This window comes from Simochromis diagramma, unplaced genomic scaffold (genome assembly GCF_900408965.1).
Source record: "Simochromis diagramma unplaced genomic scaffold, fSimDia1.1 OVJJ01000816.1, whole genome shotgun sequence".
In the NCBI taxonomy this organism is placed as follows: Eukaryota; Metazoa; Chordata; class Actinopteri; order Cichliformes; family Cichlidae; genus Simochromis; species Simochromis diagramma.
The window spans coordinates 6,634,991-6,649,068 of record NW_024386908.1 but is presented as its reverse complement, the minus strand read 5'-3'; the positions used below and the strand labels follow the sequence as shown (position 1 = coordinate 6,649,068).

Genomic DNA, 14,078 nt, shown 5'->3' with positions numbered 1-14,078 from the left:
TGTTTTTCCATGTGCTGCATTTATTCACCTTGTATGAATTCACTGAGCAATCATTTCTTTATGATCTTTCACAAAGATTTGAGCATGTAGCCGATTGCACAGTATCGATCAGTCGCTTCACTTTCCACCAGCTACAGCGCATTCCTTTATTATGAGTCTCAGATAAACAGCACGCCCGCCTCCTCTCATGCTTCCTGATGCACATCCGCGCACATCAAATGTGTTGTCTCTCTGCAGGAGACAATGCAGTCTGCAAAGAGTACACTTTTATAAGAATCTCTCTCAAATCCAAACATGTAAACTTCTGTCCTCGGCATGCATAATGCATGGTTTGTTTGAAGAAGACATTCAAAGCGAATCACTAAAAATTGTGTTCGGGGTTCTTTGACACGTAGGAGAGATATGCATAGTAGAAACACCCTATGATTGATATGAATTGTGTCAAGTATTCTGATTTTAGGAACTAATATTTATGTTTCATAGGGCCATTCTTGAGCATGCCACTGAATAGGTTTAGTGTAAGGATATGTAAGGATATATTCTGACTGAAAAAGTGCTTATTACCTGTCAGATAGTGTTTACTATCTGAATGTAGAACAACTGGGATCCTCAGAGCTATAGTCATGTTTCATTATCAACAATTATGTTAGAAAAACACAGCTTTAAAGGCTGTGTGAAATAATTTACTGAATGCAAATTTGCTCCAGTATACACTCACCAGAAAACGTTTACCTTCAGAACTCCTTAATTCACAGCAGCATAACACACTTGCGAGACATTTGCTGGCTGCAGATCCATGATATGAATCAACGTATTCCACCACATCCTAAAGGAACTCAATGACATGGACAAGACACCAGTTTGAGACTATTTGAGCTGACGTGATGTGTTATCCTGCTGGAAACAACCATCAGAATATGGTCATAAAGGGATCGATATGGTCAGCAAAAACACTCAGGTTGGGTGTGACAGTTAAACAATATTCAGTAAGTACGAAAGGGATTTAAAAGTGCCGAGATCATATTTCCATTACACCACCACTGTGAGCTGTAAATACAAGGCAAGATGCATCCATGCTTTCATGTTTATTTCACGTTCTCATCCTACTATCTGAATTAATCTGTATAAATTGTAGCCTCAGTTTACTTTTCTTAGCTGACAGGAGTAGCACGTGGTATTAGGAAGAATCTCAACGATCAGAAAACCCGCTGTAAGCAAGCAACAGTGGGAAAGCACAACTTTATACAAGAAGAAACCTCTGGCAGAAGCAGGCTCAGGGAGTGGCAGTCATCCACCACCAGGTGGATGTGAGGGGAAAGAGAAGAGAGCAGGACAAGAGAATAGGACAAATAGCAATATATAGTAGTGAGAGCGAGTTTTTAATGAGTGCTAATGATGAGTGAAGAAGAAATGCTCAATTCATCATGGGAAGTCTCCAGCAGATTAACCCTATTGCAGGATAACTAAGAATGTGACTGGCTTACTAGATATTTGGGTAGATATGCAGTTGAACAGGAGGTGATTACTCACTGAAAAAATATCTTTCTACAGATTTTTTTTCTTATTGTTCTTTTATTACAAATATCACCATCAACAAATACTGAACTCAAGGCCTCGTCAATTAACTTTACAGTGAAAACAGCAGACTGAGTTGAAAGGCTGCAAATATTATACATTTTCATTGACAGCGTCTTGAAAAGTGTTGCCTTTTCAAGGCTAGCTGCACCGAAACATTTTAGACAGACTATAAAAAGGAATTTACAATAAATACAAACGACAGTAAACAATATAAATAAGAGTCTGTTTAACATGTTTAACACAATTCACGCGATTATGTTTCAAAGGGAGGGTTGAAGGTCAGCCATTCCTTTTGCCCCAAAATTCAAATACTTGACAGGTCAGTTTGTTCTGTAAGTTGAGGTAAAGCTGTATCAAAAAAGCCCTCCCAGCTCATGAACAAAATGAGCTTTTGAGATGGCAAAATTGAGTCTTTCAGTGCCTTAAATTCAGTGCTGCTTATCAGACAAGTCTGACTCAAGTGACTTTATCAACACAATAAAAGCAGTGGTTTTAGATGTGGAGTCGTAGTCCTTTAGCAATGTAATGAGGTCTCTCTCACTGCGGGCTACAATACAATCAATTAGTGTCACTTCTGACATCGACGATTTGGTGGTAATAAACATAAATAAGAAATTAGAATAAAATGCTTACAGTACTTTGACATTCAGTGTAAAAATTTCTTTACAAAAAGCTGTGTGAAAAATATCGTATTTCCCCCATTATAAAAAAAACAGCCAAACACCTCGATCGAGGCAAGTGAAGTCGCTTCATGTGCAATGAAACAAAAGAAACGAGAGTAATGGAGACACAGTACATGGTATACACAAGGTTAATGTGTTGGTCTCTCAGTCTGTTACGTGAATCTGTTTGAACCAACGCGCTACCAGAAGCAGGGAGCATTACCAAAATGCCAGCGTAAAAAACAGTTTGTATGGCCGAGGTCTTGCAATTGATTGTTGAACTATTCAAACATTCTTAAAGTGTTAGTTCCAGAGTTGCTTTGGGAATGCTACAGACGTCTTCGGCGTTAACGTACTTGATTTAATCTCAGAAATGTACACTTAAAAAAAAGAAGAAAAAACAAGCAGTAGTTCCTCGATTGCTGTCTACCTGACTTAATATCTTTTATTACACAGTTGTGACAGAAAGAAAGGCATTATGGACTTTGGAGCCCTCTGGGACTCTGGCCCCATGGCTCATCAGCTCCTGAATAGTCATCCAGTTATCCAGGATCTTTTTATTTCGTTTCTTCATCATCTTTTTGTGACTGAGCTCCAAGATATTGATCTCCTTCCTGCCTTCAGCTCCACTCAGTGGTCCCTCCTTTAAACACTCCAGGCGGCTCTTTTGCATAAACTCCCTCCTCTTTCTTTGCTCCCTGGCACGTGCCAGGTGCTGCTTCCTCTCCTCTTTGCTCCAGTAGCGGCCCATCTTCATCTCACTCATGGCGTCATCATCTGTGGTCATGCCTCCACTCCTCTCCTCTCTGATCCTTAGCGCCCTCTCCCTCAGTATGCGATCACGAGCAGGCCTCCGGGCAACGTATCGCGTCCCGTCAGCTCGAACTTTGACCTTCCACTCTAGTCGTGGTTCCCCAGGGCGTCCGTTACGGTGCACGGGATCTCGGCAGACACTGAGGAGACTCAGCTGGCTCTGAGAATACTCCACGGATGAATGCTGCTGTAGCAGTTGCATGTAGCTCTGCAACAAAGAAAACAGGGTTAACAACGAGGTGTTCTTCATATGCGCTTTACTCAAAGCCACAGCAGCATCAGGTTCACATGTATTATACCTGAAGTTGCTTAGATCCTCCCTGGCCATGATAAGGGGTCGTGTGATATGAAGAAGCGTAAGGAAGCCCTCTCCTTGACTCTCTGGTCCTCCCTTTCTTCTCACACCTCTCATCATCTGCAGGCAGAGCAGGGTCCGACTCAGACCTGGAAGGGTTGCTCTGATCAGGGCTGCTTGAGATTACAGGACCTGGATCTGCTTGTCTGCTACGACTAGATGTGCCCTGGGGCTTGGGGATAGGAATAGGGCTTGAGGGTGTTGAAGAAGCCAGTCTGAGGTTTTTCTGGTTGGTAATGCTGATGTGTCTCTGCAGAGAGTGGTCAGGAGATCTCTCCATACCCAGTGGTGTTGAGCGTGCACTTTCTGCTGTGTTGTAGGCACTGGAGCTATCCTTCTCGCGCATCTTATCGGCTTCCAACCTCTCTGGGTGTTCGTGAATGTCAGCCAGCCTGCTGTGCCGCTTGTGTCCATCTTTGGTGCTCCTTCCTGGTGAACAGGGCGACGGCTGTGAGTGCTCCTGCTGATGGGACTGGCGAAGCTGATGGGCCTGCATAATGCTCTGGCATTCGAGCTCAATGCTGCGCAGTTCCTCGTTTAGCATCCTCAACTCCTGCTCCACCCCTCCCCCTATGTCATCTACGCAATCGGCATCCTCTCCCCCTTGTTCAGTAAGGCTACACTCTATACTGTGTCGAATTGAGTACACCCCACACTCACCCCCGTTTCGGATCTGACACTTGAGCTCCAAGAGTTGCTGGAAGCGATTCTCCAAACCTAAGATCCCACCTCCACTATTGCGAACACTCCCTACCCCTTCGTGGCCTTGGCCTGTGGACAGTGTTCTCGTGCTCTGGTTTTCCCGTGGGACAACAGCTCCTCGCTTGGTGTGGGGATGCTCTGCCCGCCACCGCTCCCTTAGGCAATGAGCTGGGCTCCTTCTTTGGAGTTTAGCCAGCAGTGGTTGGTGCTCCGGACTGTCCGTACTGCGTCCAAACCCACTGTCTTGATTGTTGGAAGAACATGTAGCTGTGTCTGTTGTCATCCCTTCTTCAGCTTGATTCTGGAGTATTAAAAGAGAAACAGTTGTATTAGTTTATGAATGTTTCAATCATTTGTAAGACCATAAATTCTTTGTTGTCAATGATTTACGGTGGTCCGTCGCTATAACGCGGTTGACTTTTCGCGGCCTTGCTGTTTCACAGATTTTTTTGGTGCAATTTTGCATGCTTTTATTTTTTTTGTTTGTTTCCTTACAGCGCATTGTGTTCTGCGTCCTGATTGGCAATAGACCATTGTCAATCAATCTCGTGCCGTGTCTCCTGTACAGTACAGAATGTGTTTAGCTTGTCAAATTAAATAAATCTTCAATCGCTAGCAGTGTGACTCTGAAGTGTTGTACTGTATGTTTGTAAGTTTTCTCCCCAACAAACACAACACTGTCGATGAAACGTTTTGCACCGTCAAAGGCAACCGCGGGTGCTTTTGGTTTCTACAATACTGGACTTATTTTTCTACAAAGGTTTGAACTTTGAGAGTGTTTAAACGAGAGAAAAGTGTGAAAATGTTCATGCCTGTCTGAGAAAAGTGTATAAACTGTGTAGTGAGGGGTTTTACAGCCTTAAAACATCTGTAATAATTGTAAAAAATAAAGTTGGCTACTTCGCTGATTTCACCTATCATGGGTTATTTTCAGAACGTAACTACCGCGATAAACGAGGGACCACTGTAGTTTCACAAAGGTTCTACTAAGTACAGGAGAAAATTATTAAAAGGTAAGGTATTTCTAAAAAAAATAAAACATGTACTTGGCTGCTTTATCTTTGGACATAAACAAAGATTAAAAAAACTAACACCATCAAGGTTTCAATGAACTACATGAAGTTAAGCTAGGTGGTGCATAAGGATTTAAAAGCCTGCAGATACCTAAACTGCTGTTTTAGGATAATATCGGCACAGCAGCAAAGGCAATGTCTGAATTGTTTTCAAAAGTACATGTTGAGGGTCAGTCAAGTACAGCAGGTGGTGAAAATAACTAGTCAAGAACGTCCAGACCTCACTTTCTCGGTCAAACAGGTTCTCATGCTTTAGTTCATGCTGTGATGCTATAAAACCTTAGCTTAACCCTCATCTACCTAAATATGTAACATACATTAATTTACAGTGAGAAGCAAAATAATAATAATATTAATAATGATGATGATAGCAAAACATATTTCATCTCAAAGCATAATTAGTTATTTAATAATATAGAGAAAAAAACATTATTATTATTTGTTCAAAATTACAATTAATTTGCATATTTTCTAAAAAATATTTTATTAATACTTTATACAACTTGCTGCTTTTTCAAGTACAATCTGTATAATTACTTAATAGCTTATTTACCAACCATTTGCCCCGGTATTTCTTAGTTTTTGATATTTCTCAGTGAACATTTTTTGTGGGGGTTTTTTTTGTGTTTGTTTGTCTGGTTCGTTTTGACCCCAATATAAAATCACCGAAATAGACACACAACACAGCCCAGACATCTAATCACTCCAGCATTTCCTGGGTCTGTCTTGGGGCCTTCGCGCCTCCTCCCCTCCTTAGCCTAGAACAACGCCGAAACAGTCTCTCTTCACCACTGTACTTTTAATGGACACTTTGTCTGTTGGTTGCTTCACTTAGCGTACCCTCTTACCTCATCTCCCCTGTCAAAGCCATGTTCCTTCTGCTTCCTCCTCTCCTCGAGGATCTCCTCCATGAGCTCCTGTTGCTCATCGTCCAGCCATCCAGCCTCCTCATCCAACTGAAATCACAACATCTTGTCAGAAACCTCCCTCTTTCTCTCTGGCTTTGAATGAAAGTGTTTGTGTGTCAGCAGGAACTCCAATCACACTGACAGGAATGGAACGGGAGGCGGGTGCTTTTATTTGACATGACACAGGCTGTCAAGATAGGGCAGGAAGGCTGCGTAGGTGTGTATGTGTGTTTACCTGGATTTCTGGCCTTGTCACCAGTAGTGTGATGCTCCTTGCTTCTTCACTTGACAACAGGGCAACAGCCTTCTCTCTGTCTTGTACTTCACAGCCATTTATCTGTACATCAAGATGAGAATAGATGGTTCTGTCAGTGAGAAAGAACTGATACACAACAGTCTGCATATCTTACAAAAGAAATTAAATGCTTTTTCTCCATATACCTACCACAAATAAAATGAATTCAAATGTTTTAGCAAGCCACCTTGACCACAATGTCTTTTGATCTTTATCCCCCTTTATCCCCTTTTCTTCCTCCATTCCTCCTCTCTTTTTTTAATACATTTCTTTCTTGGCACTCTCCACGTCTTCGCTGTTGCACTCATAGCAAAGAGACTCGCTCGAGAGTGCATAGTCCGACCTCACAAGAGTCTACTCTCACCAAACCATCCAGACATACAATTAACTGTTCTTTGACAGGTGGCGTTCATCTTTTCCTCACTAGAGTAATGGGCCTGTCAGAAGAAGATAATAGGGCCAGGAGTACAGCAGGCCTTGCTCCCCACAATCATTCATAGTACCGGGAAACAGAAACAGTGTAGAGAGAATGGAGTGCTGAATGCAATAAATATGGAGGAGGAGTAATGTTGGTATATTGTTGTTCAGACTAGAAGCAAGTTGAGATGTTGCTTACCGAGGTCATCAATAATAAGACGACTTATCTGATTTATGCAATATGAATAAATAACTCCTTTGTGTGAATGTCATAGGCTACACATTCAGGGTGTCCACCAGAACAATGAGATCCAGGCTGCTGTGGTGGGATCTAACACTGCACTTGCTGGCTGTAACACGATCCACCTGTCATTTTCCACTTGTTATAAAAAAAAAAGGAACAGTGTGGGTCACTTTGTTTTGTGGTGCAAACCACAACCACTCTTTAGGACTGTTTAAGCCACTGCCAAAGAAAAGGCAAAACCTGCCATCAGAGAGTTTGGTAAAGTGATAGAGGCAAGGTATGTCGTAAGGTTGCGGTGAGATACTGTCCCAATAAAAGTCCAGAAGTACGGGGGCCCAGAGAGGTCAAATGCAACTGCAACTTGTGAAAACAGTAGCAAATAGAAAATACTGTAAAAGCTCACAAAACACAAAGAACGAAATAAAGAAACAAGAAATAGAAGAAACAACAATAATAGAAGGTAAATTCAACACATGGAATTAAAAACAAAAATCAAAGGAAATTCATACAAAAAACGTGTTGGTGTTTTGGGGGAGACAACAACAGAAACCGAAATGTGAAGGATTACACTGAGACACGCTTAAAAAAAAGCAGAGGATGGGATGTTGGGAGGGAGAAAAAGGTGCAGGTAAAGACATATTAAAAAACAACAAAATTGTGATTGTTAGATTGAAATGATCTGATTTTGCGTCAGAAAGAGATCAGTTCTGTAACATGCTAAAAAAATAATATTGAGTCTGCGTTAAGTGTTTAAGATAGATGCTTTGAGAACTCTTGAGTTTTTATCCCTCTGAATCACTGTGTGTTCCTGAGACACAGTAAAATCTAAAGATAAGTGATTGCTTTGAAGCCTCATTTTTTAATTGTCTTCTAAAGAACTTAAAGGCCAGAGGCAAACAGTTCTATAAGCCAGCAGCACACCTCACAGACTGTGCGTCTCTAGAGGCTTAAATAGCCCAGCAACATATTGGTGCAAGCCAATGAAGCAGAAAGCATTTACATTTACAGTGAATTAGTTGCATGAGTACTATGAGGGTATTTAAATAAATGTAGAAATACATGCACTTACTGATATGCACTGACATATTAATTCATATTTTATCTGAACATGTGTATAAATATAAGAAAATGCAAAATAACAGGCTGTAGATCAAAAAATAAAAACATAAAATCCATCAGGCAGCTCAGCGTAAGACCCAACGAGGGACCTTGGTCACACACACCTGCAAGCCCTTTCACTGTTTATCCTGCATACCAGTAGGAAAATTATTTAAGACATTTAAATGTAATATCAAATAGTAATTAGTTATTATTCATATCTGGCTCTTTTCCATAGCATGTCCTGTCTTGTCCTGTTTTCATCTGATCATTCCCAATTGGTCGTGGCAGATGGCCACACCTCCCTGAGCCTGGTTCTGCTGGAGTTTTCTTCTTGTTAAAAAAGTTTTTCTTTCCCACTGCCGCCAAAGCACTTGGTCACAGAAGGTCACATGATTGTAGGGTTTTCTCAGCTTTTTATTTTTATTTTGTGCAGTCAATATAAAGTCCCTTAACTCAGTCTGATGTTGTGATGTGGCGCTATATATATAACATTGAATTGAAGGTAAAGAACTGCACATGTTTTGTTGTTTAAAACCCCTAAGGCCTCACAACAATTTACTGAAAATACTGACATTTCTCACCGTTAATAAATAAAGTGCTGACAGCCCGTCTCGTCTATACACAGCTAATTGTGCCATCTTTACACTGTACGCACTGTGACCCCATGGCTGTTTCTGCATAACGAGGAACAGTGAGAAATTGCCAGAGAAAGACAGCGATCCTAGAATTGATGTAATGCCTGGTGTAACTGCAGCTAAGGACTTTAATTTCCCTGGTAAAACGAGGTGATTAAAAATACATAAGCTTTCCAAGACTGGAGACACCAGCCGCTTGGATATTCTCTAAAAAGGACCGCCTCGAAAACAAGCTGGCGGACGTCCAGATTAAACATAGAAAAACAGAGCAATGCTGTTTTCTTTTTTGTTTGTTTGTCTTGTTCGGTTGTACAAGATCACATGCTGCCAGTGATGTGACTGTGAAGAATACTTGCGCACAGACACAGAGTCAGTTCATAACATAACCTGCTGTTCATGTACTTCGGGCACTGACATGAAAATACCCACCTGCAGAATACGATCTCCTTCCTTTATGCGCCCGTCTTTTGCCGCTATGCTGTTCGGCTCAACCTGCACAAAAGAAGTTGAAAATCAATGCTGACAGCCAATCACCACGCAGCTCTGTATCTCGAAAAGACAGCAGCGATGCACCACACTTGCACCGCCGCTCTTTTATGTCATGTTAGGAGAAAAGTCTGTTTTTTGATATAGAAATGACACTCATTTTTCTTGCCTCCTATTTTTGATATGATGCGGGTTGATTTTCTCAGGTACTTGTGTCATGTAAAGGAAATGGAGATACATACGAAGCAGTGAATAAAAGCAATGAGAGAAAGAAGGGGAAGAAGAAACTAAAAACATGTGTTTGTGGCATAAACATCGTTGTGTTTAGCAGAATGAAGCAGCAGTGCATATTTTTCAAAATGCATCTCAGTGGATATGCATATAAGCTACGGCACCACCCAAAGCCCTCAACAACTACTTCATAAACTTTGTTGTTCTTGCATTGAAGATCAAGAGATTTAGCGATATGCAGAAAAAGCGAAACTTGGTGGAGTGGGGTTGAAGAAAAAAAAAAGCATGCCTTTCTGGAAGTTACACCAATACCGCATGCATTATAATACTGGGAATTAGCATTTCTATCCTTCTATCAAACGTATAAAAATAGATCTGTTATGCCGGTTGGAGCCGTCACAATCTGCCGAGGTTCAGCAGGTGCCTGCGCTTTTTTTCTTTCCCTTTTTTTTCTCCTTTTCATGCTTTTCGAAAACTAACAGGTGAAAAACCGGAGGAATAAGTGACATCTCGCAGAGTTACAGTGTGTATGAAATTATTTCTGAAAAGACTGAAAATGAGCTAACCACACTGCATGTCTTTGTGTTTCTGCCATTTATCTCCTTATGTTGCTGAGCTAATCCTCACTGTAGCTCTTACTTTTCCCAGCCTTGCCTTTTGTGTTCATAATGGGATTGAAATTGCACCTGCAGTCAAACTAAACATTGAACATTATTGAATTCGTTTCGCAGCCCCTATAATTCTATCATTCATTCAGCTCTGTCATGGAAAAATGTAATAATTTGTTTTCATTTTGTGTTATTTAAGTTTTTTTTTTCAACAGGTAGCAGCGCAAATCATTTGAATTAAAAAAAAAGAACATCCGTAATGCATTTCTTCTTTCATTTGTGTGTTTGGCATTCAGATGGTGGATTCCACTAAATGTGCCATTTAATATATTGTGTGTTGGGGGTTGTGGCTCAGAGCTTATTAAAACCTTCAATTCAAACTTGTTTAAGAGGAGGGAATGAGAAAGTCAGGAAGGGAATCACATTTCAAAGCTGACTTCCTTTTTTGTTCATGCATGTCTTATTCTGAGTTTATATTTGACTAGCAAACATGTGCTCTGCTTTCGTATGTAAAAACAAGAATTCTTCTGTGATTTCATCCTTTCTTTGACTTTTTATCACTCCAAACAAAGCTGATCATGGGGCCCCGGTTTATTACGTGATCAGGCAGCTTTGTCTCTTATTGAATTTAATCATTTTTTATTTTTAAGGGCTTCACTGCAGGACAGTTTTCTATCAAAAGTGTTGTTTCTGTCCCCACCTGGCTCACATAGATCCCAGTGTCCTCCTCATCATCAGTCCTGTAGCACAGTGTCAGGCCCAGCTTTTCTTGGCTGTTCTGCCTGCATAGCTCCACTTCCTGTTGCGGAAACACGCACACACATAAAAAGAAAAACAGTAAGGACTCTTTGATCGGGACCATTTTACTCAAAAGAAAGGTATTGTTTTGCAGCCGCGGGATCTGGACACAGACTGCAGTCATTGAGTCAGCTACAAACTCCTCTGTATACCAGAGTATTCTAGAGTGAGGTCCTCTGTCTGACAGCTAATGCTTGGCCCAAACTGGGTCATGCAACAGGACAATGATTACCACTACAACACCTGCAAATCTTCAACAGAATGGCTTAAAAACAGAAGAGAATCAAGACCTTCAAGTTATTGCAGGTAAAGGTGATTCTACGAGGCAGTTTTTCACGAGACTGCACATTCTTCAGAGTCCGTTGAAAACTTTCTTTCTTACTTGACTTTATATACTTTCTGAGTAAAGACTTATAGTGCAGTCAGTCATTGTGTTATCGTGTACAAAAACCTATCAGTCTTTGCAGCTTGTTGCCAGATTAGCAGGGTGCTAGTCAGTCGTACTGATAACAGAATTTTTAATCAGCAGAACATTTGTAAGGAAGCCTTTTGAATTTGGGTATTTTCAGCATCGAGAATGTACAGGCCGAGCAGGTTTTTCAGTTCCACGTTGTTTTACCGGGTATTGCTTCAAAGAGACATATAACTGCAGTGATCACCAAACACGATAAGCAAGCAGAAACACATATAGCACAATAATTTATATAGTCCAAGTATCGCATGACATCATATATATAGATATAGGCTCAAATGGAGCCCTGTCAAGCGATCTGTCAATCAATAACATGAAAGTCTGTCAAACGTAAACCGAACATGTGGCAGCATACTGTGCAGATCTTTGATGGCTGTTTTGATGCCATTTCATTCACTGATACCCTCCCACAGGAATTTTCTCTCAATTTAGCCTGACTCACAACTGGTTCCTTTTGATCTCAGCTGTGTCTAAATGTAATGCATAAAGATAACTCCAATGGTAATCTTTATTAACCCCTCAGTGCCAAATTCATTTCACTGCTGTGATATGAAAGGCGGGGTGGGGGATGGATTGTGTGGGATAGATTGTGGGGTATAAAGATGCTGAGGGTGGGTGTGGTGTTCATAGGGGGCAAGAATTAAAAATCCCCAGCCCCCTTTTTTTCTGTCATGGGAAGCCACGATGGCAAAGATTGACAGAGGGAAGAAATTAATTTCTTTGGCATGTTATCCCCCCTGTGGAAGCAGCCCTGACCTTCAGAGGTTGGGTGGGGCGTGCAAAGGAGTTTACAATATTGCAACACCATGTGCTGGTTTTGACAAGCCACACTCCTCAGCAGTTTAGTACACTGGTTGATTTGTACAGCCCCTGGCAGTGAAATAACAACTGCATGCAGTGAGATCAGGCAGCACTAATGCCTAACGTCAGTGCACATTGGGCGGTTCGCCAGGTTTCAGTGGATTACTGGATGCCTGGATCCACGGGTGCTAAAGCTATGAAGTGATTTGATTAGTGATGATTGGATCATAATCTGTGCCGCTGAGTTTGGAGCATGGCACGGCAATGACTTAAAAAGTCATTTCATCCGGCTTGCAATGCATATGACAACTGATGTGGTTTCCCAGCCTAAATAGGGAGGATCACATTTACCACATGTTACAAATATATGGGAGAAATAACGACACATTGACAATGGGTGGCATTTTATTACCACATTAAACATCTGGTAGTAACATTTCACTTTTATATGCACTTAACTGTTACTTCATGTTTCATTTTAAAAGAAATAGCTGCCAAGTGTAATGTTCACTGCCTCATTGTGTCCTCATTGTGGCTGATGACGATGCTGATGATATCCTTTCAGCTTTAGCTGTTTCGAAGTAGCGGTCTTTGAATTTATAGTGATCATAATTCAGTCAATCCGAAAAAGATTGTGGATGATTTTAAATGACAGGCTTCCCACTGATTGCCATTTATTGCGGTAAATAGGTAATAGTACCTTTGTTCATTCTGTATTTTACTTGTTTTTCAGGCTTACTGTTCACATTTTGCTTCAGCTTCACTGAGCTTTTCAGCTTTTAACTGTTAGTTATGTTAGAGATATTTCAGCTTAGTTGAATTCAACTGATTAAGCATTAGGGAATTAAGCAGATGTGACTGTAGTAGTAGTAGTCTTTACCAGCTTTATAAGGAAATACTGTTTGTTAGGGGCAGAGTGTCCAAAAACCAAGCTATAAATTGGGGCTGTGGGTTTTGAAACACAGAAATGTACCTGCTGCAGAGAGTTTAGTTACAGCTCGAAATAACTGCAGAAATATTGCAGTTTCATCGTACGTTTGTTTTTTCTTAATTCTTTCAAATGTGTTTCATTTTGATCCAGAGAAAGTGGTACTAGGCCTTTTTGCATTTTTTTCATTTTGCTTTATACTTCCACAACCCAGCGCTCAATAGGACCCTTTGTTCTTGCACATCTGTTTGCATACCAGTATTTGCTTCAATCTTGGTTTGGAAGATTAAAAATTCAGCATTTGAAGTTTGGCACCTGTTGACAGTCCATAATTACGACATTAGAACAGGATTAATTTGGCAAACAGATAACTGAATGCTGTCTGGCAGGCAGCTGCCACTTTATTAACCACACTATGCAACCTAGTGATCACACTGAGTCTTCATTAAAATCCGTTGTTCCTCAATATTACTTTGCCTGGTAGGTGGATATAAAAGATGTGTCTGAAGAAAATACCCATTTCCATACCCGCATGGTACTGGGTACCCTAACTGCAATGGCTTGCTATTCAACTGTGAACTTTATCTTTTAGAATAGTAATCAAAGCATCCACATAAAAACTACTTTGAAAGTCTGTTGCTACTTGACGATATTGTGGTATGGTACATTTGGCAGGGTATTATGACTGCAGGGGTACCCATGTGTACGATCAAACTGAAGTGAAGCTAAACCTGTCAGTCAGAAGTAATGTTCCTGGGAATTGCAGCCCTATTCTGTTTCATCCAACAGGAAAGCAATTCATGTTTCAGTTAGATACACATGAATGGACAGAGGAAAGTGTAGACAGCTGATTTGATGTGTGTGCTTGTGCATAGATGTGTGTGCTGACCTTGTTCTGATACTACTGCTATTACCACACACAAGCCCTCCGCCCCTCAACCTTCCCCCGACCCACACAGGAGAATCTTTTA

At 40.9% G+C, this 14,078-nt stretch overlaps 1 protein-coding gene across 1 annotated transcript in view; it reads right to left on the bottom strand.

The window, feature by feature from the left end:
• Window positions 1-1,575: 1,575 nt before the first annotated feature.
• The window catches only part of pdzrn4 (PDZ domain containing ring finger 4), a 44,374-nt gene continuing 31,871 nt past the window's right edge, over window positions 1,576-14,078 (bottom strand). Inside the window, exons 4-9 of the mRNA XM_040035813.1 lie at window positions 10,809-10,907; window positions 9,213-9,275; window positions 6,327-6,428; window positions 6,032-6,139; window positions 3,353-4,411; window positions 1,576-3,261 (exon numbers count right to left, since the gene is read on the bottom strand). Coding sequence (XP_039891747.1) covers window positions 2,689-3,261; window positions 3,353-4,411; window positions 6,032-6,139; window positions 6,327-6,428; window positions 9,213-9,275; window positions 10,809-10,907 — 2,004 coding nt within the window. The 3' untranslated portion in view covers window positions 1,576-2,688. The remainder of the gene's footprint in view (window positions 3,262-3,352; window positions 4,412-6,031; window positions 6,140-6,326; window positions 6,429-9,212; window positions 9,276-10,808; window positions 10,908-14,078) is intronic.